This window comes from Paramacrobiotus metropolitanus, unplaced genomic scaffold, assembly GCF_019649055.1.
Source record: "Paramacrobiotus metropolitanus isolate TYO unplaced genomic scaffold, Prichtersi_v1.0 Parri_scaffold0000042, whole genome shotgun sequence".
Taxonomy (NCBI): domain Eukaryota; kingdom Metazoa; phylum Tardigrada; class Eutardigrada; order Parachela; family Macrobiotidae; genus Paramacrobiotus; species Paramacrobiotus metropolitanus.
In genome coordinates, this window is record NW_026570262.1 from 642002 (window position 1) to 669956 (window position 27955).

Here is a 27955-nt window from a genome sequence, read left to right on the forward strand (position 1 = left end):
AAACCGCAACGATTTAATACTTTTTGAACCGCCAACATTTACACAACCAACCAACCAACCGAACCAGGAACAAAGCGCGCGGTGATATTAAATTAATCACGAATATTGTAAAACAAGCAACACAATATTGAAACAAAACGCTCCCGTTAATCCCCGCTTCCATCACAGCATTCCTGTACAAATCAGCGACAATCCCGTGCATCCGCTTCCCGGACAATCCAGCATCACACAAGCCGAACGAAAAAAAACCAAAGCTTCGCAGCCAGCGCTGCAGATTAGAAAACCGAAAGAAACATGTAGAAAGATAAACAACAAAAATGGCGGTTTGGCCACACCCGTCGCAAGCCACACCGGGAATTCCGTGATCCAGTAATTTTTAAATCCACAACTGTGTGTGTTGCAGTTAACCATGGATCCATGTATCACACGAATCTTAGCAAAGTTCAGCATAGACCATCCACGAAAACGAAGGAATTAACAGGTAAAAATGAGGTAGTGTATTATTCACCGGGTGACGGTATCACGTTGTCGGTTTGAGATGCGGCGCCGGTTTTGATCAGGCTGATCTGCAGCGTCTCCAGCGCCGTACTGATCTACAAGTACCAGATTCACGCAGTTAGCATTTTTTGGAAAAATCCGAGTTTGCTTTTGAAGTTATTCACTGTACTCGTATTATCTAGAAATCAGCTTAATAATTTATTTATTTAGAATTTAATATTTTGACTCTGACTGTTAGCGCGACAAACAACTGGAGTACGCTGCCGATTAATTACAGTACTTACTTATAGAAGTATGGATTCATCCATAATTTTGCGCTTGTGGTACTGTACGTAGGTGTACTAACTTTAAAGGATAATAATAGTCGATAGTACAATTTATGATTACAGTAATTTTGCCGAAACGATCGTAGTAGTATTTTTCACTTATACAGGTACTGCTTAGTCAAACCTGTTAATTCCAAAAATCGCATCGGGGCTTCCTTGTTTTCAAGGAAGTTTCCGTTTGTTTACTGGAGACGTCTGATCATGTCTGCACTCATGATCTACAGATATTGTTACATATCAGATATTGTATCAGATATTGTTAGTTGTTACGAGTACGTACTGCGTATCGATATCGAAACAGAGAAGTTTAACACGCAATAGCCACCAAAATGAAAATTCGCAAGCGCGGTGACACTACTTCATAATAAATTCATTTGAGACATTTAAACGTTGTCAAAAGCTAAGTGATCCGTAGGAAAATAAGAAGCATTAAGTAAGGAACCGTTAAACAGGCACACAGGATGTTTCCACAGCTCAGAACCCAGAAAGAAAGACATCAATTGTCCAATCAGTGTTGCCTTTAAATACTGTAGACCGAAAATGAACCATTGGCACTTGGCAGCGATACGCGCAGAAAACTCCCCTCAAGGTTTCCGTTTCTTGTTACCCGGGATCTGCTGCTGCTGGTGCTATACTGGTAGCGATGCCGGGAAAAATCATTCCAAACAAGATCGATAATGTTGCTACTCTGTGCATGTTTAATTACACTCGGAACATCTCGTTTATCCCGTATATGGCTAGTTTGCTCCATGTGGATACATCCACAACCCTCAGATCAACCTCGTCCCACTCTTTTGGACTTCCATCCGAGTGAAACCCGCTGAACCTGTACAACGGAATATACAAAATAACGCGCTTGCAAACGAATCACAGTGCATTTGCTCAGCTGGGATTCCCACAGAACAGGATCGCATTTCATTTCATTAGTATTGCTACAAGATTGTCATTTCACGCAATTTTACACAAACCTTTACGTGCTTCTAGTGAACTGGCTTTTTTTTAACGAATTAAGGGTCTATTAACGTGAGATACACCGCACTTCTTACTGCTGTACGATTGAACAGACGCATAAAGCATTTCATACTGAGATATTTAATGCTAACCATATAAAATATTAATAGAATAGTACCGAATGCATAGTACGTAGTACCGAATGCTTTCTGCAGTGCCTACAGACAGTATGAAAGCAAGCGCTCATTCTCTCACAAATGTAAACCATGGAATAAGCCCTTGTGGGAGAACTTCTCTTGCGATAAGACACAGGGCAATATATTAATGTGACGCCCAAAGGTCACCGCTGCTGCTTTTTCCTTGTTCTGTCGTCTCCCTGCCGAAAGCAAAGCCCATTGACACAGCTCACAGCTGCCGCAAGATCTCGCCTACTCATATGTGAGAAACTGTAGTGCGCTGAGAGAAGTTCTCTCGGCGCATACTGTTTCTCACATATGAGTAGGCGATTTATCTTTCCTATTTAACAATTTATTTAGCTTTGTCGCACATCGCGGCAACATCGAAGCAAGCGGGGGCAGCCGCGGCGCGGGCAGAGCAGGATAAAGTGGTGAAGTGTCGGGAACTCACCCGAGATTACTTGTTCCGTGCAGTAGGCGTCGAAACACTCGGACCAGTCGGACCGGACGCCTCTCGTTTGGTCACCGAAGTCGGGAAGATGATACAACTGGAAACAGGCGAGGTACGGGCGACGGAGTATCTGCGCCAACGCATCAGCATAGAAATCCAACGCGGAAACGCGGCCTCCGTCATGGGAACAGCACCAGTATCGGCTAACTTAGACGAAATGTTCAGTGTGATTAGGCCGCCTATTTCTGTAGTCGGCCGAGGCTGTGCATTTAGTACAAATCTTTCGCTTTTATAGGAAACTTGTGACTGTATCGTTCCGCCAATCTGAATAGCCTACACTACAAGTCTAGTTGCTTATAAGTCGTAATTTGCATAGTTACGTATGACGCGGAAATTGTTGGTGATAATGATTAGCTGCTTCGTAATACAGAAATTATTTAACAAGAAAAGCCTTTGCAAAACCCTGGTACATAAACTAACATTCAGCAGCAACTCCATACAGATACTGTACTATTGCTGTGATATTAAATGGATAGACAGTAGACTCAAAGGCCAAAGCACACAAGCAATAAATACTTACTACTGGGTAGAGTACGCTGGCATGCGTTCGGTTCGAGTATGGTCTTTCTGGTAGCAAGTTTACAACGATCAGTAATACCTGTACGCATGCAACTTTCAAGCAGATCCACACAATGTCATAATAACATGTGTAGGCAGTAAAGTGCTTAGTTTAACGCCATGCGAGACCCCATCATTTAAAAATCATAAAGCTCTGACAAATTTAATAAATGCGTCACGCATTTATTAAATTTCACGCATTGCACACGCATTATGCGTGTGCAATTTTGCAGCAATATTCATGGACACCCGTTTTGTTACGAAAAGGCTGCGATTCTCGGCATTTCGTCACCGGGATAATGAACAGATATGAGGTACCAAAAAAACCTAAGAAGTTAAAGGAACCTAAGAAAACCCCCAAAAACTAAGAACATAATTAAGAAAAATCATGAACTAAAAATTACCGACAAAATTATGAAAACTGATTAAGGAAAGAAAAAACAAAAAAAAAGACAAAAACTAAGGAAACCTATTAATTTTAAGGTACTTGAAGGTCACGGGCCGCCGACGAAATCTGGCACTCCTAGTTGTAGGAGTGCCGCATAATCTAGTCACTGTTTCATTCGTTCCGATCCGTAAAACGGCAATGCTTTCATAGTAAAAAATGAACTTTAAAAACAAACAAATAAGAAAGACTGAGTACTTTTTTGATAAGTCGGAAGTATCAAAGAAGTTTTCCTACATACACTGAGAGCCCTGGCAACTACCGCAGCTGCCGGAGGAGCCGCAGCTCCGGTAAGTATTTGAATATTTCGCATCTGCGGTACTATCAAGTCAGTTAACAACTCGTCTTGCAACAGCCCGAGAAAAGCCACGTAAAGAATAATTCGAAACCAGTGCTTCACTGGTGTTTTCGCCTTTTTACGGAGATGTTTGTGAAAGAGATGCACTGGGTACTGATGCACCCCAATTTTACTTGCATGAATCTTTCCACCAGCGAACAGAGTTTATACTTCTAAACTCTTATTACTTACAGCATTAGGTAGTGGCGAATGGTCCGCCAGTCCTCGGGATAGACCAGAGTCCGCAGCCACCGCGCATGAACAGCCGTGACCTTTATTAGCATCTCCTCCGTGACCAGCGGAAAGTTGTCATTCAGAGCGCACATCACGCGACTGGTCATGCGCAACTTGCCTTCGCTACAGGGAAGAAGGAGCTTCGGAATGGTAATTTGCAGTTTGTCTATGCTGGTCATATGTTCGGGCTGCCACTTGTAGGGTACCATCCACTTCTGCTCATGCTCTGGCAGGTAAACGCCGTCAGGTAGCGTGCTCTGGATCACAAAGACTTTGAACATGTGTCGACCGAACAGATCGGATACTGTCCAGTTGCGTAGTACGACGGAGTCGCATGTATGCTTATACAGCGTCATATTCCACGCTGCCCCATGCTTTAAATACGATCGTTTTTGTCCAAAACATTCTGGTGCGACCTCATTATGGTCTTTGAGTACCAGCAAAGGCAGCTTAATTTTAATGGCATCGAACATCGCGCCTATAAATTCAGAGTGAATGTAGATTGGCGGGAAGACTCTCAACAAAGTGAGACTGATGGTCGTTGAGCTGATTGAGCGGCTGAGGAGAGAGGCCGCTTTGAAGCAGTTATCGGTGTCCATTTTGAGGTTCCAGCAGCTTTCGAAAGAGATGCTGACATGCTCCTTCATCCTAGAATTGCTAAGCAGCAATTCCCATAAGGCACACACCCTATCAAGGCACACATACAGACACCCTCCGTTACTACCATAAAAAATCTCAGAAAAAGCAACAACAACTCAGTAGATAATAACCGCTTATATTCCAATATAACATTCATCAGATACCGAGACGTTCTCATCAGCAATGGCGCCAGTTAGATTCACGTCGAAATTTAGTTTGACCTAGATTGCAGAAAGCAGAACCTCGTGGCTTTCCTTCCCATATTAACTATACATTCAAAGTTTTTCTGTTTTTTTATTTAAGAATGACGTCAGTCTGCAGGCAAACCTCCGACCCCTCCCATTCTTTCAAAGCATTTAAATACAAAATAAAATCTTTGTGTGCTAGTTTTGTTTCAACTGGACTTTGATAGTTGTTAGCATAGGTCATTCGAATGTAACTAATAGGCCAATCAAGCACTGACCAAGCGTACTTTGGTTAACTAGACCGCCATTCAGTTCAGCCACGCGATATTTGCAGTGCATGAGAATAAGACGATATTGGCTGCTTTCTTTCCTGGACATCGTATAAATAAGCATTTATTTTGATAGAGACTAGAAGCGGGAATTTTGGTATGTAGCGGGACGTCCTCTGCAGTTTATTTACAGTTTTCGACGTGCCCTCAGCGCAGCCGGTTAAATCGTGATTGGTGCCTCAAGGCTCAAGCTACAAACTGCTACTTCCGGAAGACCGATCATGATCCTTTGAAAGGCAGTCTCGTTATTCCTTTTCGAAAGATATACGCGATTTTTAAGATCCTCCGTACCGTTTTGCTTTCATTTGCGAGTGCAGATCCAAATGGGACAAGATGTCACTCACCAACGAAGGCGTCAAATGATTCGGCATCAATGCATCAACTCCGCCTTCTAAAAAAAGAGTAAGGATTTCGCTTTTCTCATATTTCAGTCACTTTGAGTGTATGGTTTCATACTTCGGTCACCAGGTAGTCAAACTTTCTGACATATCGAAGTTCACAGAGATGATGAGAGATCATTAGTTTTCTCAAAAACGACTTCTCTTAATAAACCTGAAGCGCAAACATACAAATTTTCAGAAAAAAAAACACAGCAAACAAAACAAACTTAAACCGGGTGAGACGCAAAAACCTGGTCTTTTACTTCTACCAATTTCAACAAATAAATTTAAAATTAGTGTTGGCCGATTTTTCTTGATACTGCAGCTTTAAAAAAAATCAGCTGAAAACAAGTTGTGCGATCAGCAGCTACTTATGTGGTGCGCCACATGTGCGGTCGTACCACTGCCCGGTGACCGAATCTGAAACCATACACTCAAAGTGACCGAAATACGTGACAAAGCGAAGTACTACAGTAATTCGATTTTTTTCATATTTTGCTCACTTTATTTGTAGGTTTTCATAAGTCCAGTCTGTCCAGATATTTTGTTCAAGGGCAGTCCCGCACCAACCCATGTGGCGGGCTATACGAATAGCTGCTGATCGCGCGACTAGCCTTTTGATTTGCTTTTCACTGTTCCGTAATTATCAAAACAAGTCGAAACTATTGGAAAATTACAAATTGTTAAAATGTCTATACGTGGAAGACCAATTAATCTGGAGCGCACCCGGTCCAGTTCCTGTTATTCCTTTTTATTTTTTTATGGAAATTTATTGGCTTTGTTCTTCAACTTGCAAGTGAAGTTTTTACTATGAAAGGTAATCGTTTACACAAACTTTATTTTGTCACGAAATTTTCAAACCTGGTGAGCAAATATGAAAACTTATACTTAAAGTAGCTAAAGACGGTTAAAATCGAAGTACCGTATATGAATTTTCAAACAGAGCCTCATGCAACCTAATCCGTATAACCCGTATAAATTTAAGTACTTATGCCTCATTTTGCACTACGGAGACACCGCCTGAAAGATAACATCGTTAACGGCAGGCTACTAACCGGCTTCGTAAGATATGTTTGCACTCGCTTGAAGTACTAGTGCTGGCTTATGGATGGGCGGTAAATTATTCCGACCGGCTAGATGAGTTTCCAGAATTTTTAGCAGGGTTTCAGACCAGTACGTCGATTCCGCGCCGTTGTCGCGACTGATAACGATAAACATGCAACGTTCAGATTCGATGCGTAGATGAAATCGGCAGCAGTTTCTAATATATGTACGAGTTAATTCCATCCTAGCTTCAATGGCGTCGCGAACATGCTTGATGATGCGAAACTTATCGGACGGGTCGCTAAGAACGGCTATCGCTTGGCCGAACGGGACGAAGTGCTTGGTATACAACAGACCCCAGCCTTGACGGGGTGGACTGGGCGGAAGCTCAGTGGCCACTTGGTCTTTGTGGACCACCTCGAAACGAGAACTACAACCGTCGGTTCTGATGCAAAACATTTCGCACTCCACATTACACGCCAAGAGTCGGTTTATCATAACGGCTGGTCGGAAGCGAAGCGGTCCTTTATCGTTATCACGCAGTGCCGCAAATATGGGAATGTTAATGTAACCTTCACTGGAAACCACGGTGTCCCAGTAGGATGGCAGAGGCCAGACGTCTTTCATGGGCATCCAGCGAGCTTCGACCGTCTTACAGTCAAAATGGACGAAGGCGCGGTTGCCTTCTATATTCTGAATGTATCCCAGCCACCAAGTGTCGTCGAGGTTGCGGACAGCGACAGTGTTACGATAGCTGATTTGACTGGAATCCGTTAATAAAGGATGATACCGCGACATTGCTTCCAGTTCATCCAGAGGGGCCTACATGAAAAAAAGACATTCACGCGATAATGAGAATTCACAAGTTATTAGGTGAAAGACAAAATGTTTAGGGTCAACAAGGAACCAGTTTTCTACTCCAGTGGAATTGTGGAAACTCTTTTCCACATGCTTAGACATTCAGACTTGCAACTTGCAAGAGCGTATATCAAGAACAATACGAATGCAATCTACGAGTATAATAACATTTTTCGGATTTCGGCTGCTACGGACATCGATTTGGGAGATTGGCGATCTTTTGGTCATGCTGCAACCTAGCTCTGCAGTTGCGGGCAGAACGATCACGCAACTACGTACTCGATCGCCTATTTCACATTGATGGTATTGTATGCACAATAGTTTGATGTGCTTTTACGTACCTCTAACAATTGTAAGTATTTAAATTTCGCCGTATACCAAGATATTCATCTCACTCATACGTGTTTCCTGAAAATAATAATAGTCAGTACAGTACTAATACATACTTCTATATTTTAAGGCAACAATTTTTGCGGGGGACGCTTTCTTGTAAATTGCCGACTCATTTACGCGATATACGGTTATTTTGGAATTCGGATCGTTTTTTTGCTAGTATATCTACAGTATAACCACAAGCTGCACAAGTGGCTAAACTAAGATACAGATATATCATATAAGAGATCTAGAATCATATCTATATATATTTTTCCTATACGCCATTACATGAGTCTATTCACTTGTAAAGCATCGAGGAAATGCGGCATCGATCATGGGGAGAGCGACGACGGAGCGAATTTAGATCAAATTTTCTCTATGATTAGGCCGCCTCTGTCGGCTGATGCTTAATAAGTGACCTTTTCCAAAGCTATTTTTTATTGTCAAGTTTTTCTTATGAAATTGTATATTTATATTTAACACTGCTTGTGAGTAAAGCATCATTCTAATATAATGGTTTTAGTTTTATAACTACAGGTTTATTTCTTGGGAAATAAGCCCGTCCCGCTCTCCAGTGTTAGAAAAAGATGTTTGTGTACCAAGGTTTATACTATTTAGTTTAGCCATAAGTTCTAACTTTCAGACTTTTATCGCGTACTGTACTTGTTTTCACGGTCATGGTACAATAAGATTAAAAAGACACATTATACATGATGTATGATGATATTTTGATATCTTTTAAAGTACACCGATGTAGGATACATCGTGGCAACATGTCAGATACCGAAAACAGATTCAGATCTTCTTCTCGGCGCACGTGGATTATATGCCAACAAAGCAGTCCGAACGAGCAGTTGATGTAGCAGTTGCACACAAAACACCGGGTTGGCTGATCAAGTCGCTCTGTCACCTGCGAATATTCAAAAGTAACGGATGCGTCTTTGACGTTTTCGCATTGCCGCCGGGATTTATAAAGACTTGGTGTGTTCGCTGGCTCCATTGCTCCACCGCTCTCAAAACCTCCGCGAAGGATTCATAACGATTTCCCACTTTAAGTTCTGACGCCATAACGGCTGAGAGTTGAGAATACTTGAATTATCAGAAAATGTAAAATGCCGATACGGTCAGATTTTGCATTTCGTGCACTAAAAGGTGACCTTCCGTAATTATTGGTTGCCATGTCGTGATAAACACGCTGATTCAAACTGTTTTTTGTTAGTTTTTTTTTGTGCGGGGAAAAACTCTCGCGCGTAGTCAATACATAGCGCGAGATACAGTACTCTCGCGCGCAGCGCGGGAGGCTCTCGCGCGTAGCAATTTCGTTGAAAGATTTCAAAATATTCAGCGTGGTAAATGTTTATAATTATATCACTATTATCTGGCCTTCATTTTCCTATCTTAGGCATTACCGTATCGCCTCTTTTGCGATAAGGCTTAGTTTTAAGTTTTCAACGTATTACATCATAATAGGAAGTACATTTAGACAGTATTGTACAATACTGTCCATAACCAACCGAACGTCGAAACGGCTACGCTTTTTATGATAACCGAAATCTTTTACGCCGAAATGGAAAGACGCCGTGATAACCGACAGTTTTGAAAATAAAGGGTAGCGCTCCGGTCTGCCAATAAACAAATTGTTGCATTTACTGATTTACAGTACTTATGGTTATCCGTTATTGTATACGATATACATAAATAAGTTGACTTACCAAGCACCCTTTTTGTGATTGTATGATAATGGTGAATTTATTGTCTTCGTGCGACGGAGCAGTACGAGTACACATTTTGATTCTAGTAGTTATGTCTTTCGAAACCAACGTCACCACCTGAATTTATGGAGAAAGCAAGTAGTAAGAAACGGCTGACGGGCGGAATTTCTTCAAATCCGAAAATTTCCCAGATTCAGCGTAGCATGGCAAAAATGTTCGAACCCAAGAACGATTCTTAACCTAAAAGCTTCCCCTAACAACTCACCGTTGCGATACAGTAGCTGGTGCTTTTGCCCGTTGTAAAAAGACAAAATACGACAGCGAGAACATATAATTATGTAAACAATTATACGGTATAAATACCGCTCACAAAGCATTTCCATTAAAAAGTAAAAAAAGCCCTTCGCTGCATATAACAGTAGTGACAGAAACTTAATTTCCCTATTTCAACCTCAAGGCGCAGCCGTCGACAAGATCCTTTAGAGGGAGTTTATCGGGCTTGCAACAACTCTGTTTCTGCGTGCTTCTCCCTCCCCTTGATACGCACGTGCTAGACTGCTAGTACGGTAGTACTAGCACGCACGCAGCCACGCAGTATCTTCGCATAAACTGGTCGCCAGCTTGCTGCTGTCCCAGGTGGCAGCAGCTCACACTGGACCACTAACGGCTTACTACGACTAGACGGCACCCGCCCAGTGTAACCGTTACAGTCAATCGCCCAAGCTCCTGCTCACTGTTAGGGCAGCGGACAACCGCTCACGGTGGCATGGCAAGTCCAGTAAATTCGCTTCTTCCGTAACGGAAGTTCCGTTTGAATCACACCGCCAGCGCCCTACCAAAACAAGCAACGACAACAAACTGGCCGGAAATTTGACCGTATAAGAGATAAAAAGTACAAAGTGCAATAAAATAATTAAGTAAAATAAATTTACATCAGCAAGGCGGAAAGAAATGCTAGTGGAAGTACCGTAATAAAAAAAAAGTTTAATAATAATCGGATTTAACGCCCAGGCGTTAAAATTAATAGGATTAACGCTGCAAGAGGCGTGCAACAACGGAAAAGCCCTCCCGTATACGTTCCTGGGTCACGTTGCCAATTTCTGAATCAGTTTGCATTGTTAAAAAAAATCGCAGCCCTCCCATTCGGCCCTTATCTTTGGACACGCACAGCAGATGCGTTATTTGTCGATACGAGTGCAGCGTGATGTCCATGGACCATGGGTAAAAGTTTGTCTGTCGTTCGGCACGTAAACTACGAGTATTTCAATTCCACTAATTTCCAGCGGTATTGCACGCGCGCTCAGGGCAAATAATGTGGTTCACAACCACCGCTAGTTTACAGCAACCATGTTCAAATCTTGTTCCTTCGAAAAATGCCACATGCTGTAAGCCCACAAGTTGCCAGCTTTAAGAACACTGAGCAGTGCTGCTTCTTCAGTTATAATTGATAAATTTTTTTCGCATCGTTATTGTTTGTTTTATTACGGCACAACTAAAGAACTCTACAAGGGATTTCAAGTCGGGCCAATCGAACAGTCACCTTTACGTCACCGTCACCACATACTTGTCGAGAAATTATGGGCGCATGAAGACAGCGAAAAATGCACATTTGTGGGTTGCGGCAGACTACCGCCGGCAGTCTACTGTACATACCACGGCGCGCCTCTAGCTAGCCACATTTTTTACACGTTACCTGAATTAGGCATGACTGGTGCACGTCAGATGTCTATTTATCCATAATTAATATGTCTTTTTTGTTGTTTTACTCGTAATATACATACTTGAAATAATATTGGAACTATTAATTGGTATTGCATGAAATAATTATTATTGCGAAAACTGTAGTGTAGTGGCCATCAATCTGATGCCAATAATTATAGCGCTTTGCGTATAATATGTGCACTGCATGTATCTTTACGCCCTTAATTCCTCGACAAGCCCAGTTTATCAACTTGGTACATTTGTGAAATTTTTACTATGTTATTAGAACTTATTACTTATTAGGCGCCATCCATAAATTACGTCACGCAAAAAATTGAACATTTTGATACCCCCTCCCCCTGTGTCACTAATGCTAACAAACCGAGATCCCCTCCCCTGAGCGCTACGTAACAAAATTAGAACCCCTCCATCGATATAGCATGTTGACGTCATAATCGTAACAAATTTTAGAAGCCCCCCTCCCCCTTGAAACAAACAGTAACGCTTTCAGGACCTCCCCCCTCCCACTACTTGCGTGACGTAATTTATGGATGGCGCCTTACACCCTTTTTAAGAAAAATTTTGTCTGGTTGAGGTATGTACGTCAACCATGGCTTATCGCATGGCTTACCGCTCAGCGGGTGCAGTTTCCCAATTTTCCGCTTAGAGCGCCCTCTGGCCTGGCAACCAGCCGCATTCCGCCTCGCTCCAAGTGGACCGCCCAGTGCGCAGAGCATATGCTATTCCGCATCGATTGCAGAGTTGGCCGTCAGGCTCAGCATTTTGCAGACTAGACTCACCGCCTCAGCGCTCGCCGTCTCAGGCCCGTCTCGTGCGGCACGAGTCGTGCCGTATCGTTCATGTCTCAGGCAGTCTGAGAAGTGTTTGTTTGGGTTTTCACGATTTCCTGGATATCCCTGGATAAATCATTTTCCACAGATTTCGCGCTTATCTATTTGTCCTCTGTATCGAGCCACGTTATCATTGAATCTGTCTGACTCACAAATCAGTGCGCGGGATCATGGAGCACGTTCCGGGCAAACGGCGATCATCGTCGGGAGAGCCAGGATCGCCGAAGAAAGCGAAGAGAGTGGAAGAAGAAACAGTATCTGTTTTTCGGCAGTATGACATTCTTTTAAAAATTGGTAAGAGGATTACCTTAACTGGGAGCCCGAATACCGAAGCAGCAGTGTTTGCCCAGCGAGGAACAGTGGAACACTATTTTTTTGTCGCTGAAAGGATGTCCTAATCAGCTAATCTGGGGAATTTTTTTATTTTTTTTAGAAAGTGTTGCAATTATCACCTTCTCCAAACTCGAAGAACTGCTCGGAGCAGAGAAGCAGCTGACTGCCAAAAACCTGCTGGAAAGTTTGAAGGCAGGCGTGATCAACTGCTGGTCAGCTTTGGAATGGTTCATCGCAGCTGACAGCCTGGTTCGCCGACGAGTCTTAGGCACGGTGGTGGAGGTGCGCATGGCAGCCTCAGCCGGCAGCGAGCAGATGTTTAATTTAGGGTAAGTGGGAGTGTACTCGTTTTATTATTTTTCATGATTGTGTGGTATTGGGTTGTTTTATATTGTTGTATTTTTTTCATATTTTTGTTGTGAATTTTTTATTTTTCAAGTATTGTTTTATTGTTGATATTTTTATAATCACTTTTCAAATTAAGTATTGAAAGAATTTTGTGCGGTGTTTTTTTTTTTGTTTTTAGTATGATATATCGTTAGCGTTAAGTAATAATATACAGTATTTATCGGGCGGCTGAAGAAAATGGCCGTCTCCGTTTTACGTTTATTTCTCGCGAACGATTTGTCGCACCGTATCGTGTTGACAGTCGTTCGACAGAGAATTTTACTTACTACCAAAATTTTAATTACTTGATGCTTGCGCCTGGTGCGCTGTACATTTAGCGCATTTCGTCACTTTTCGAAAAAATTTCACTTTTATAACCTGATATTTTAGGCATTTTTGCTACAATTTTTTTGCTGCCTGGTAGAGTGAAATAGGAAATTAATGTCGGCTTAACTGAAATATGTAGCTAAGGCCTTGCTGTAGTAGAAACTAGTTTGGTGCAGATCAATACTTCTTGCATTAGAAAGGAATTGATTTTGAAACTCTACTTCCGTTTCACTAGAATTTCATTTGCATGGCCTAAACTGACTCGTCTCCTGGCCGAACGCAATCACCGGAAAACCACAACTCTTAGCAGCAATAAAACAGGAAACAACTGCCCTACCAAAAACTGTAATGCAAAATACTGCCATCTACTTAGCTGAGTAACAGCAATTTTTAATTTAGAAATAGGGAAATTTGAAATTTGGTTTCCGGGACATCCCCAAACTCCACCTAATTTTTCAAAATAATTTACTGTTAAATTAGATCTTTATATAGGGCTAGTGTAACTTAACTTTTGTATGTAGTAAAGATTGCTCTTTCGAATAAAATCAATACGCTGCCAATCAGACATTAGATTGACTCAGTACACCGTGAAAAATCAGACGGCCATTTTGTTCAGCCACCCGGTAGTAAGTGGCTTTCCCTTGCATGGGTCAGGCCATCGTTAAAATGCGTTTATATCCAAGTCCATACTTTTTGTCTGGTAAAAGTTTTTATTGGGTTATTCACAATAACATAGGCTAAATGCAGTTCTCAACATATAATAATGTGGTCGATCCACTGGAACGGTTAGTACATATTTACAAACCGTAAAATTAATGATATCAGTCATAGTACTATAATAAACAGAAAAAATATTTATATGAAAATTGTAGATAGTATTTTTTAAATAGAAAAAGAAAGCATAAATATTTTTGCATCTTTCTGTAAAGGGTGTGGTATAAAGTGTTGAGACGCCTGTAGTATTTACACGGCTCGTCCAGGTGAAGCATGCGCGGCGAGTGTCCATACATTTTAAATTCTAATGTGCATGTCAAGAAAAGGAAGATTTATCGACTCAGTTAATAGTGCACTCCATGGCCGGCTTGGTTGTAATAGCATTAGAAAATTTAGTTGATATTTGTGCTGCTATGTTAATTCGTGTACAGAGTAGTATGCGCGGACGTTGAAGATGCAGCATTTAATTTTTTGCGAAAATACGCTGGGCAAGACAAAAAAATTTCAAAAAAAAATTTTCAAAAATTTTTTAAGGAGACTGTGCCGTTGGTATTGAATCAAAATATTAATTTAAGGAGTGGTCTTAGGTCTGCTGTTGTATGAATAAATAGCCTGTTTATAGTATTTTCTGTTTTAGTTTTCAGTAGTATAATCTGCTAACTTTATTTTCCTGCATTTAAGCACATGACAGCGTCATATATTGACATCAACTTGAGCGAATTAAATATCCTTTCTAATTACATAAGATAAAATTTAAAAAAAATGGACACCTGAATTTAAATAAATAATTAAATTTAAATAACTTGATTGGCGAAGCGCATTCTACTGCTTTTCTCAAGCAGCGTTTTCGTTCAGCTATTGCTAAAGGAAACGCTACGGCTGTTCTGATCACATAACCATTTAACTCTAGAGAGGGGTAGGAAGTTTGGTTGTTTTTTTAATGTTTAAAATTTTTGTTTTAACCATGAAGTAATTTGCAGCGCTTGTGATTATTTTTATTTCGGTAGCTACAAGGCGTCAATAAGTAAGTTGAGCCATAAATCTGAATATGTAAATTTTTTTTAGCGATATCCCGACCCGATACAAGGACGTGGGTGTGACTTTTACTGCAGTGGCACCGCTTCGCCCGAATGCCTCCGGATTGCCGTCAGACAGCGATACTGTTTCTGCCGCCACCCCATCCACGTCCCAGGGTATCGGGTTTTCAGTCGGCGCGATTCTTCAGGTAGATTCATTCTTCGTGCATGTGGCGAAATACATTCGAGTTTCGCCTGGTCCCGACTACGTTACCGCCTTGTGGCAGGTTACCAGATACGCAGATAAACATAATTAGTAACAGCAGATATCGTGACGTTTCTGTAAGTTTTCGACAGAACAGATTTTTGGCACATTTGTAAATAATCATATAATTGAAAATTTTTCCCTGACAGGTTTCTGTATTTTGTATGCGCATACACGAAGTATGAATCTACCTTATGAAACAGTGAAAGTATTAAAAATTTATGTCAAAATAAATTTCGGTTACTGAATTTGTAATAATTATAAAAAACATAAATACTAAGTTGTATTGTTTGTAATTAGGGCCGGCGTCGTGAGAGTTTTAAAGTTGTCATCGGAGTGCTAGGCGAAACGCGCTACATTGTTGTCATCAACGGTAAGACAAATTCTGTTATAATATTTTCTTATTTTTTGATTACCTATATCTGTAACTCCCAGCAGGTATCCTGTTATGTATTTTTAATAATTAATAAATTTTGATAAGATATTCTTCTTAAATTTACTGTCATTCATAAATTGTTACGCGATCCTTTATTGATAATTTTTCATCATCCACTAAACTGTCACGTTTCGCAGAATTGTAATGGTACGGTTTTGCATGCGTAGACTATGTTCCGGCGCCGGCGAAGATGGAAGTGCTGGTGTTGAAGCACGACGCCCAGCATGCCGCCCATAATGTGCAGCGCAACGGTGACGGCTCCGACGACGACGTGCAATTCATTGGTGCCTTTGGCCCGCAGCAGGCCGGCCAAAAGTCGGAGGAGACCAAGGACGCCGCCGATAAGAAGAGCAAGGACGCTGCGCAGGCCGCCATCGATAACACACTCCAGGCCAGCGACGCCAGCAACACGAAGGTCAACCAGCAGCTGGATAAGGCCGAGGATGCCGTGCAGGACAACCGCAGCTTCCTGGAGCAGGCCAAGGAGGGCGCGGCGCACGCGGCCACCGTCGTGGGGGACAATGTGCAGTCGGCGGCTGCTGTCGTCGGTACGTCACATTAATTTCGTATTAATTTACAATACTTTGTAATAATTTTCCAAAGCAGTTAACCGTGATGATTTTCTACATTTTTTTCCATCTGTTGCTTGCCCTTCATTAATTTTAATTTTCTAGTAGTTTCTTTATAATTCCTTAATAATTTCTAAATAGGTTCCGAGCTTCGAACTAATGCCCTAATATTTTCCTAAATATTTTTTATAATGCCTTAACATTTGTCGATTTTTTCGTCGCGGTTTCTTAATGAATTTTTAACATTTTGATTTATTTCTGAATTCCTCTATAATAATTCATGAACTGCCGGATCTTGTTGTTGAATTCCCTTGGCCTGGTCCTGGTTACAGTCACTTGACATAAATCAGTCCTGTGTCCATACTTCGGGATTTATTTTATTTTTTTAGATTTCGCATGCATTCGTTTTTTGTTACAGTTTTCGACTAGTTGTTTTTACTTATTGCTTTCGTTTTTAAAAATTTCTTTGTAAGCCGGCTTGAACGAGCTAATCGTTAATGTGCGCTTGGTTTTTAACGAGCGATCGATTTCCGCCTTAAATTGACTACTAGCTGCCACGCAGTACAGGCATTCCGCCAGTATGCGCACAACTTAATTTCTATGGTTTTCTTTAGGCGGATACTCTGCCGCAGCGACTGGGGACACCGCGCATCTCGCCATGGCCGCCTACGAGAAGGTGACGCCCGCGCTGGATCCCAATGCGCCCGCGACGACCGGCGACGGGGGGAATGTGCCGTACAAGAAGGAGGAGAAGACCGTCATCGAGCACAATGTCAACAAGTAGACGCGCACCCTGCATTTCCCTTTATTTATTCCTCTGAACTAATCATCTCGTCTCTCTCGCGCGGTCGCTGTACAATCAAACACGGTTCCAACTGATTAAGACTATTGTCTGTGCATTCCTGTTTATTTTTCGAATTTCGGTTCCCTTTTTTTGTATGAATTTTCGTTGGTGTGGAGCAAACGTCATCGAGGATGTCGATTAGTTTTTTATGCGTGCCTTGTTCTTTCCTAAATCCTAAAAATTAATGATCTCTGAACAGTAATCTACAGCGTCTTTTGAGAGCGCCTTTTTTAATTCGTTTTTTTTGCTCACTGGTGTGGTAAAAGTTTATTATTTTTGTACTGGATACTGGTTTAGAGTGATTACTAGAGCATTAAAGATTGCTTCATTGGTGGATTTTAGTGGTACTATTTTTGGTGTGAGTTTTCGCAGCAAGTTTTATTAAAGATTGTAAAAAAATAATCAGACAAGAAATTCCATATACATAGTATCTAGACTGCAAATTTGCATTTAAGTATTATTGTATTTTCTCAGTCGCAATCTCGTCGGCTTAGTGGTTTTACGTCGTACCAAACCAAATATGATTATTCCGAACAATAAATTATATGGCCTACAATCACATTCACAAACCTAATACGAAACCGCAACGATTTAATACTCTCTGAATCGCGCACATTTACATTAACATAACCAGGAACAAAGCGCGGCGATATTAAATTAATCGCGAATATTGTAAAACACGCAACACAATATTGAAACAAACGCTCCCGTAATCCCCGCCTCCATCACAGCATTCCTGTACAAATCAGCGAGAATCCTGCGCATCCGCTTCCCCCACGATTGCTGCATCACACAAGCCGAACGAAAAAAAAATCCACGCTGCGCAACCAGCGCTGCAGGTTAGAAAACCGGAAGAAACATGCAAAAAATAAACAGCAAAATCGGCATTTTAGCCACACCGGGAATTCCGTAATCCAATAATAATCAGATCCACAACTGTGTTTGTGTCGGCGCAATTATCCATGAATCCATATATCACACGAAGCTTAGCGAGGTCCAGCGAAGCGCACCGTAGACAGCCCACGAAAAAGAAAGGAATAACAGGGGAAAATGGGGTAATGTATTATTCACCGGAAGGAGGTATCACGTTGTCGATTTGAGATGCGGTGCCGGTTTTGATCAGGCTGCTCTGCAGCGTCTCCAGCGCCGTGCTAATCTACAATCATCAGATTCATGCTGTAAACAATTTCTTGAAAAACTCCGGGTTTAATTTGAAATTACACTATTGAGAAATCAAACTTAGGTACAATCATGTATTCAGAATATTATTCACACATTACACTAAAATCTATCTATTTAGAAATCCTTATTCAGAAACTGTACCAATAATTTACTTCTCTGGAATTTAATTCTTAAATTATACTAATAATTTATTTATTGAAAATTTATAAATTAAAAATTGTACTAGTACCTCGTAATTCGGAATTTACGAACCAACAAGATTTAATTAACAAGCACAGAAGTTACCAACTTTTATGTGCACAGCTACCGGGCCAGACTCGTAGTGAAGGTTGATGTATTCCTGCTATATTTAATAACAACACAAGCAGCTTTAATTTTCAAACAAAAAATTAACTGCAATTAGCAAAATTATTAATTATAATAACATCGTTATTAATATTTAACAGTCACTGTGTGCCAACTTATCACATCGTCTGTGTGCCCGCTGTAAAATTAAGCAATATGGTAGTGCAATGGCGATATAACCGTGCCCTCCAAAATGTCTCTATCATGGCTAAGGTTATATGATTCAGCAATACGGTCTGGTTGTAACAATAAACACATCAACTGGCACCTTTACTTTGACAATTTTTTAAAAAAAGGACATTCCCAGTAATAACCTGGTGATTTTTTTATAAACTTACAATTAATTCCGCTAAACATCAGTACTCCTACGCTATCCACAAAGCTTAACTGCTCACTTAAAATGCTCATCAAGTATTAAACCGAACTATAGATCAAATAAAGAATTTAAATTAATCATTTTTAACTGATTACTCATAATATCAGGTTTTAATTCCAGTAAAATTTCTGAAAACTTTCTCTCGACACGACTAGGCTATCAAGGCATAATGCTTTTCGTGAACGAAATTAATTACAGTATCAGACTGACTTAGGCGTGAAATATTACGAGTATCAGCTTTCACTACCATAACCGGATTTAATACTGTATTATTATTAAACAAAAGGGAATATTACTGAACACACCTTGCGTAAGCCACTGAGAACACTGCCCAGTCCCTCATTGACATCCTTGAGCAAATGCGCGTTCCCCGTATCCGTCATGCTGGCGCGCAGTAATTCCATCCACTCCTGCTCGCCCACGCCCTCCCTAATCACGACAACACGCTTGTATTAATCGCCGCATCAACACAACAATGCTCGTATTTTTCGTCAGGTTTATTCCAATTTACCGCGGCGTCATCCGCTCAAATCCCGGCATCGGACCGGGTGGGCAGGCCGCGGGGGCTGGCGGCGGCAGGGGCGCGGACGGGGCGCTGTCCTGGCCTTCCCACACGCGCCAGTACAGCAGGGCGTTGATTAACAACAAGACAATAATGCTGCAAAAACAAAATAAAAATATGTCAAAAAAGAATTCGTTGAATTATCTAAGTCAGTGTACTACGACGCACTATTTTATCAGTCAATATTCCCAGTATTCGGTGTTTGTTAAGTTATCAAATTACTATTAGTAAGCTATCAGTGGACGAGTTTAACGCTTAAATACGGTATCATTATTAGCCATCACGCCAAACAAAGTTTTAGTGATGTGAAAAACTGTGAGATTATTTTTCCATGAAAGCAGAAACGGCGCCCAGTCCCAGAAATTATGTCCCAGAAATTCCTTACCGCAAAAAAATCCTTATTTCTAATCTCAAGCTTTCGTTAAAGAAATCTCAATTTACAAAGTAAAATACAGTAGATAAAAAAATAAAACAACTTACAGTTACAGCGCTCTACTAGCACGTCGCAAATTTCCACACAGGCGTAAATATTTCTTACCCACACCCAGATGTTACTACGGCCCCTGCACTACGATCATCACTTTACAATGTCTTTTTCTCACAACAAGAGAGGGATCTCCAAGCCTCCAAGGCGACGTTAATAATCATTAATACAGTGGAAAATAAATTTTTTATTCCAGAAATATTCTGAATGTCGATAGAGAACACGGTATGGGCGGTGACTTACAGGTAGACGAGCTTCTTGACTTTGCCGTACTCCAACTGCGTGACAAAGAACGTCCCGGCCGTTCCCTCCGGCAGGCCATCGGCCGCAACATGGTGGACACTCGCTACGGCACCACCACCCCACATCAGAATTCATTTGGCAATTATTTTATTCTTTATTCCTTTATTTTATTATTATTCTTTATGATTTATTTATTTTATTAGTTGTAATAATGGTAATAAATCATCCCACTTACTGCGACTGCGGTGTCGCAGCAGCGAATGGGGACTGCCCGGCACCGCGCTGGCTGCCCCGCCCGCCGTCGTCTCCTCGCCTTCCCCGTGATGCGAACCGGTGCGGGAGCGACCCACCCGCAACGTGGCGTCCGAAGTCGAGCCGGGGATCTCCTCGTGGCCGGCGGTGGCCAGCTCAGCTTCGTACGTCACCAGACGACTTTCTGTAAACAGCAACAAAATCAACCACACGGTAAAAAAGCCGAGAATACATTCCCGGTGAACGTATCGGCTACCGGTAACAGAAACCCACAAACGGTTACAAACACGGCTTCTTAACAATATGTAGTTAAAACACCGGTTTTCGGTTATCCGTTCTACAATAAAAATTAAAGGTGCAACATAAATCCGAAATTTCTAAAAAATCGCAAAAATATTTATTAGATTCGTAAATCGTGGTTTGCGCAGTAAATTAGTGTAAATCCTCACATCGGACTGAGATTTTCAGTCGGCCACTACACTACAACATTTGTCAACATGCTATGCGTAACTGCTAAAAAAAATGTTGCTGCGACAGTTAACGCCTGAGATAACGACAGTTATCGCCTTACGTACTGAGATCAGAGAAATAGTCGCGCAGCTGGTCCATCACGCCCTTCTCCAGCAGCGCCTTGACCGCCCAGTTGGCCTTGCGAAAGACGATTTCGGTTACGACACGCAAACGGCTGTTCTTGCTGTCCAGCTTATGCACCATGTAGTGCGTCACGACGGAAAAGCTACAAATACACAAGACTCGCAGGAAGAATGTAAAAATAATCACGTAAAATAAAATAATAATGCAGATAAATCCAGAAAACAATGTAGGAATAATCAGGTAGAAAAATCCAGAAAAATCACCGGCCAATTTACCTATCGCTGTACGGAGCGCCGTGATTCTGGGCGACCGAGTCCACCAGATGCAGCCGGCCCGGAACTGATTCCTTGAGGAGCGTCTAACAAATTCAACGAAATGTTTGTTATGTCGCGCAATTACCTCAGAAGGATCGTTCGAATGATCTACCTGTCGTTCTTCCGTCCGAATGGTCTTCGGTCCGACGGAGATGCAGTACTTCACATCTCGCACCTGGCAGTCATTGCTGGGATCCAGCACCCACTGGCCGAATTTCGTATCAAAAATCTTTCGTCGCAGGAACATTTCCTGAAAAACGCACATTCATGATAACATAACATTTGATTCTCACAGTCACAAGGGTAATTAATGCCAGGTAAATGACATCCTAAGCAGTAAAGCGGCAACAAGTTCTATAGTTGACAGCAATCGTAGTGCAGCGGTTCAATAGAGGTCCCCGTGGTCTTAGCATTGGAAAAGAAGCAGAATTTTCAATATAGTCAAAATCACGTTAACAAACTATATTGATGTATTTTTTTAATATTATTCTGTATTAGAGAAAGTGGAAAAACTATAGAAATGCATTTTACATGTGACAAAGATGATAGAAATGTACATTCTACCGGCCCCTTCATACTACTTTAGTCCGCGTTATAATAAGCCAGCGCAGGTAGAAATAATAAAATAAATAATAAAATGATAGAATAAACAGATAATAAAATGATAAAAGTAAAAACATCTAAAACAAATAAAAATAAATAAATGGCACTAAATAATAAAATGATAGAATTTAAAAAATTATTAAAAACAGCGAATATTACAGCTAATTCTCTCTTCCGCTATTTACCTTCAGCAGGGTGGATTCGGAAAACAGCACCAGGAACAGTTTATCAAACGGGACGTGGAATTCATGATCGATAAATCCCTGCGCCCCACTGGGCACCGGGGGAATGAACACCGGCTGCTGCTGGGCCTCCTCGCCCTCCGCCGACGCCCCACTACTCGAACTGCGGCTGGATCCGGACCCCACACTGCCGCTGCGGTTGCGCACCAGCTCCGGCGGGCCACACGGGCCCACACTGAACACCGGCCCGGCGTCCATCATCTCCGTCTCCAGCTTCTTGTCGACGGCCCCGTTGGGCAGCGGGAACTCCCCGCCCCCGCCTTCCTGCTGGTGCTGGGCGGCCTGCGCTTCCGCCTCCGCGGCGCCGTTGACTGCCGAGATCAGCTCGGGCAGGGAGCGGAGGTAGGCCGGCTGCACGTAGTCCTCGTCGTCGCTGGTCAGGCCCAGGTCGTCGCCGTACTGGTAGTGGATGAACGACCACATTTCCGGCGGGCTCATCGGCTGCATCATTACACACCCATTTACATTTCCTAATTAATTTTCTCTTCTCTTTTTATGCTAATCGATGGGCCTGTTATCAGTGGTTAGTGGATAAAAGAAAGCCGCCCAAGCGGTAAAAAAAACGGCAAGTTTATCACTACAAATTAATTTGCGTCTGCGCTTTTTTGCCTGGTGCGCTTCCCGTTTCCTCGCTTACAGCCAGTTTTCTATGATGCTAGTTGCTCTGCAAACTCTTCCAGTACAAATCTACAGGAAATCAGGCACGTCTGTTAAAAATCAGACAAAATCGATACTTAAGCTATTCAACAATTTTCTCGATCTTTGCAACCTGCTTTAAATGTGCGCAAAATTGTGATTCTCTATATTTTTTTATTGTGATTCTCCAGATTGTCATCGTACGGATAATGGATGAACGACCACATTTCCGATGGGCATCATGGTCTCATAGGGGCAGACAATGCACAGAACTCTTTTTACACAAAATTATATTTTTTTTAATTATATTCATTTCTGTTCTATTTTTAGGTCACTCGCTGGGTCTGTTATCAGTGAATGACAATAAAGCGTAAAAAAACCTGAAAACTGTTAAGTATCACAACATTACTACTCGTAATTCGTGCCTGTGTTATGCTGTCTACACGCGGCATTCAACAATGCCTGGAACGGTTTAGTTTACAACCACACTACTACGAATCGCTCCCAGTACCAAGTACGTGATCTGGCACACTTTTTTTAAAATCAAAAGAAAACGATGAATTTAATTTGTAGCAAACATATACGATACTTTCCGACATTTTTAAACTGTTTCATGCGCGCCAATTGTGTTTTATCTGATTTTTTATTATGCAGCGGATTTTGGCCTGATCGCGCTGGTCAGGCCCAGATCGTCGCCGTACTGGTGTGGATGAATGACCACATTTCCGGCGGGCTTATCGGCTGCAGACGATACACAAGGAATTTTGTACACATAAATTACATTTTTTATAATAATTATGTCATCTTTGTAGGCTAATGCTTGGGCCGGTTAGCAGTGAACAACAGAAAAAAGCAAGGAAAAAAAAGTAAAACTTATACCCCACTACTACTTTCAATACGGTGCCTCTACTATTGTACATATATATTGCCAAATGGGCCACATTTGAACAGACGATGGACTTATGAAAATTGCAGCCACTTTTCTACAATGTTATCCGTTATACGGACTTGTGCAGTACAAAAGTGTCAGATCTGCCAGTCAATTTTCTCTGGAATAAAAAAATTTATCCACTGAACGAAAAACTTCATTGCTGCAATTAAAAACACATTTAAAACTTTTGAACCTGTTTCCATGCGCGGCAAATTTGCACTGATTTTCTACTATGCAGCGGATGCACTGCCATCAGAATTTATCGTAACACTATAAACAGTTAAAATCAGCTGGAAGTTTTCCAACAGGAAAACTTTCAGCTAAATTTTTAGCAAAGAGGCGGTGAAAAATGCTGTAACCTTGCCCATGACCAGATAATGTAACTTAACAGCGCCATTTAATACGTACCTGATTTTTCACGGCGCCCTGCCAGATCCGGTACAGATTGGTGAAGGTTTTATCGCGCTGTCCGAAAGACGTAAAATAATACTGCTCCTGATCCGTTGCGTAGCTGATAGCGTTCGGAATGATCTTGGCGGTGCGCTCCTTGTTTAGCGCACGCACATTCTTCCACGACGTACAAATCTGTAACCATTAATACGTCTCTAGAATAAAGCCGCAATTTTAAATCGATTTTATTCCATTTACAAATTATATATTATTATTTAATTATACCATTTTCTTTCTTAAAGAATGTAACGAAATTTATATACCACAGCTTATTTGCCTGAATCAGAAAATTTGAATACGATTAGTTATAAAGCAGATGCTTCACAAAAACCGCAATTAATTTAGAACTTTTCAAACCATTTATAGGTTATTTTGTACACAGAAAACTCCAGATAAATTTATTTCATATAGGACATTTATAGATTTTTTGTATAACTACAATTTATAAATTTTTCCACACATATTAAGAAAATAAAAAAAAATGGAAATACACATACGTTCGTTTCCCAAGCGATAATCTTGGCATAAAAGCAAATATGGTTCTGCGATGCATACAGGCGGCCCTGCACCAGAATATCACGCTGCAGTGCACAGGAATAATCTGCAAATAAAAATCACAAAATTCATCAGAAAAAGGTGCGGCGGGAATTACCCAATTAATTTCAAAATTAAATTTTCCCCATTTCCCACCGTCATTGTCAGGAAAACGAATTCGGGTAATTCTTCACCGACAATGATCAACAGAAAAAATTTATTTTTTATCAGTGTACCGATCAGTAGGCGTTCGCCTTCCGGAATGCTGGGGAACAGCCGACGGAACTCTTCGCTGCGTTGTTTGTACGTAGGATACAGCGACTAACACAGAAGAAAAAATACGCATTAGAAAATTATACCACGGGATAAGCGTATGAAGAATGCAAACCAACTGTGTAACATAACCAACTATATAAAATTTACGATCCTGCTGTACCTTTATGCATAACAATAAAAAGTTACGTATTATCTTAAAAACTACTCGTACAAGTAGTACACGGATGAGGCGCAAGCTTAGGTAGCCGAAGGAACAACCTTGTGCCACTGTTCTACAATGCCGCTACTAAACTTCTGACAGCCGATAGGAGTATCAAACCAACATATACATATCCAAACGTATAAAATATGTGTAAAATACACATAAAACGCGAAAAAAATATAAAATGTAATAGATATGTGAACAAAATGTAATAGGTATGTGTAAAAAAATATGTGTACGAATAAAATATGGAAAAATGTGCAACATTAATGATAAAATTAAAAAAAGTGTACAAAAAAATGCATAAAATGTACCTGGTACCAGCGTTGCTGGCGCTTCTTATCGGAGCTCTTCCCGCTCTTCCCGGCCGAACTAGCGATGGAACTGGCATCGGAGTTATGCCGCACCACCAAACTACTGGGCGTCTGCTGTTGCTTCTTCTCCCCACCGCCCGCCGTCCCATTACTCCCACCCGACGACTTCTCCTTCCCCTCCTCCGAACTCTTGGTGGACGACGCACTGCCCAGACTGACCTCCTCGGCACTGGCGCCCTGCGGACTGATCAGGGGGGTCAGGGGGCGCTCCACACTGCCCTCGCGGCTATTTGCGCCGCTGGGCACCTCCTGACTGTTGTCGAAGCTCCCGGACTGCGAGGCGCCCTCCTCCTTCTTCTCGAACGCGATACTGACCGCCGAGGGGCTGGCGGTGGAGTAGGAGGCCACAAAATCTCCGATCTTCCCCGGGGAGTCCTTGTCGTTGCCCGGGGAGGGGCTGGGGGATTTGGCGCGGTCCGTGTCGCGGTGGCGGACGCGAGGCGGCGCCGTGGGGCTGGCCGGGACGCTAACGGGCGGGAGGTGGTACTGGTCGGGCGCCGAGAGGGCGATATCCGGGAGCGCGGGACTGGAGGCCCTCCTACACCGAAAAAACTTGAAAAAATGTGGATGGGAGGGGGTTACTGATTTTACCGAGCGTTCTGCGGGGAAGCCGAGAGCAGCGGGGACTTCCGGGGCTCCGGGAGGTCGAGCGGGGCCTCCTTCTCAGCGGGCACCCCCTCCACGGTGGTGTCCATCTTCGGGGGGTAGGTAATCACCGCCAGGGGGGAGGGCGGGGATTGTAAGCCAACCAGTAGGGGCAGGGTTTTCAACTGCAACGATAAACGCTGACTGATGCGTTTACTGATCTCCTCCATGGCGCGTTAATTAACACCGGGGATCCCGCGCGTAATCAACAGCCCGCGGGATCATATCCCACGTCAATGGGGGGCGGGAAGTAAGACACTCAGGATTCAAGCAATCAATATAATGTGAGAAAATACAAGTACCACATTTCCGTGTTCAAACAAGGGGTAACTAAGCAGCAGAGTGGATTCGAAATTTAATATGAAAAGTGGAGAAAATATGACTATGACATCAAAGTTTGCAGACAGGGGAATAGACTACGTGTGCCACACGGTACATGCCGGTGGTAAATAGTGATTTGGTGAATTTGAATTGGAGACTGATAAGGTTATCGCGGGTGTATGGCTGCTGCGCGATCAGGTGAGGGAACGGGGACGGCGCAGAAATTAAGCAATCAATCCGGGTTAAAAGGCTGTTAAACTGTTTACCAGTTTGTGTAATTTCCTGTGCCCTGATAAAGCCGTCCAGGAAAATATCCGCGTAATCAACATAACACCAGTAAACAGTGTAATACTGCAATACCCGCAAAGAAATCCACAGAAAAGAAAAGGGACGAATAATCAAGAGCAAAAAGTTTAGGAAAAATTCCGGAAAATAAAATGTTTGCTATATTTTCTGCCAGTAAAAACAATAAAATAACTTGTTAAAATATACAACTTAAATAAAACGAGAAATAAAATGCTAAATAAAATGTTAAACAAAATCTTTGATATTCTTTCTGCAAATAAAAGCGTTTTTGGCAATCGATAACGCATCGAAAAAAATCAAGGATAACAAAGATTTTTGCAGCATGTCAAAAGCCACGGGAAGTAAAAAAGGGGCTTTTCAAATCTGAATAAAAAAACAATATCTCACCACCGGAAGTCCGGTCACTTGAAACGATTTTTTCCGAATTCCCTGTTTTTTTAAAATAATATTTTGCGCGTGAAATAATTCTTTATAATTAATTTTATTTCCAACCGAAAAACGACAGCAACCGTTAGCTGATAACGTGATAAACACCGGAAGGAAACCCGTTAAATACGTAAAAGAAAGCGCGAAACGATGAGCCGATAATAAGCATGTAGACAGCGTCATTTGACAGGTTTCAGCAACAGCCGCCGAAATGTAAACTGACACACCTTCGTCCACGATCGCGGGGCTTTTTCACGCCCACATACGGATTACTGCCAACATTGCCATCCCCCACCCGCTAACCACAGTCTCATCAGATTACACTGCTTTACAAGTTAATTATAAGTGCAACGCCAATCACAACAATTCGCGCGAAAAGAAAACTTTTATCTAGCAAATTCCCTTCAAAATTAAAAAAAATGATTAAAACAACTTGAATACGATAAAATATTTTAACCAGACGATCACATCTAACGTTTACAATTATTAAAATTCGCCGACAAAAAAGATGCTTCAAATTAAACAAAATTTTAAAACGATGCTAACAATGTACCAGTAAAAATTTCACAAATTTATGAAGTTGATAAACTACTGTATGCGATATTACTGAAACAGTTCCTACAAATTACAAAAGATCCCCTAAGTTTTGTTAGAGG

General features: G+C 41.8%; 3 protein-coding genes across 7 annotated transcripts; 1 reads left to right on the forward strand and 2 right to left on the reverse strand.

The window, feature by feature from the left end:
- Positions 1 to 152: 152 nt before the first annotated feature.
- On the reverse strand, positions 153 to 27858 carry LOC129590841 (protein Aster-B-like). Of its 2 annotated transcripts, none has more exons than XM_055486265.1 (14): positions 26193 to 27858; positions 25542 to 26139; positions 24986 to 25070; positions 24713 to 24816; positions 24174 to 24350; positions 22142 to 22639; positions 21466 to 21603; positions 21315 to 21397; positions 21021 to 21181; positions 20429 to 20629; positions 20194 to 20296; positions 19416 to 19562; positions 19210 to 19333; positions 153 to 593 (listed from the first exon to the last, which is right to left on the reverse strand). In XM_055486265.1, exons 1-14 carry the CDS (start codon positions 26414 to 26416, stop codon positions 501 to 503), a joined length of 2736 nt encoding a protein of 911 aa, XP_055342240.1. In that variant the 5' UTR covers positions 26417 to 27858; the 3' UTR covers positions 153 to 500. The 2 variants fall into 2 exon arrangements, with proteins under 2 accessions (XP_055342240.1, XP_055342239.1); XM_055486264.1 differs by lacking the exon at positions 153 to 593 and adding an exon at positions 17576 to 18157 and having other exon boundaries at positions 26193 to 27844.
- On the reverse strand, positions 1029 to 10051 carry LOC129590843 (uncharacterized). Of its 4 annotated transcripts, XM_055486267.1 has the most exons (8): positions 9824 to 10051; positions 8631 to 8756; positions 7813 to 7879; positions 6625 to 7435; positions 5481 to 5580; positions 3995 to 4723; positions 2403 to 2605; positions 1029 to 1650 (listed from the first exon to the last, which is right to left on the reverse strand). In XM_055486267.1, the coding sequence occupies exons 4-8, from the start codon at positions 7409 to 7411 to the stop codon at positions 1595 to 1597; spliced, it is 1875 nt and encodes a 624-aa protein (XP_055342242.1). In that variant the 5' UTR covers positions 7412 to 7435; positions 7813 to 7879; positions 8631 to 8756; positions 9824 to 10051; the 3' UTR covers positions 1029 to 1594. The 4 variants fall into 4 exon arrangements, with proteins under 4 accessions (XP_055342242.1, XP_055342241.1, XP_055342243.1 ...); XM_055486266.1 differs by lacking the exon at positions 8631 to 8756; XM_055486268.1 differs by lacking the exons at positions 7813 to 7879; positions 8631 to 8756.
- On the forward strand, positions 12100 to 17332 carry LOC129590844 (uncharacterized). The gene is made up of 6 exons (XM_055486271.1): positions 12100 to 12404; positions 12544 to 12772; positions 14937 to 15096; positions 15453 to 15525; positions 15756 to 16136; positions 16772 to 17332. Exons 1-6 carry the CDS (start codon positions 12281 to 12283, stop codon positions 16939 to 16941), a joined length of 1137 nt encoding a protein of 378 aa, XP_055342246.1. The 5' UTR covers positions 12100 to 12280; the 3' UTR covers positions 16942 to 17332.
- Positions 27859 to 27955: the final 97 nt, after the last annotated feature.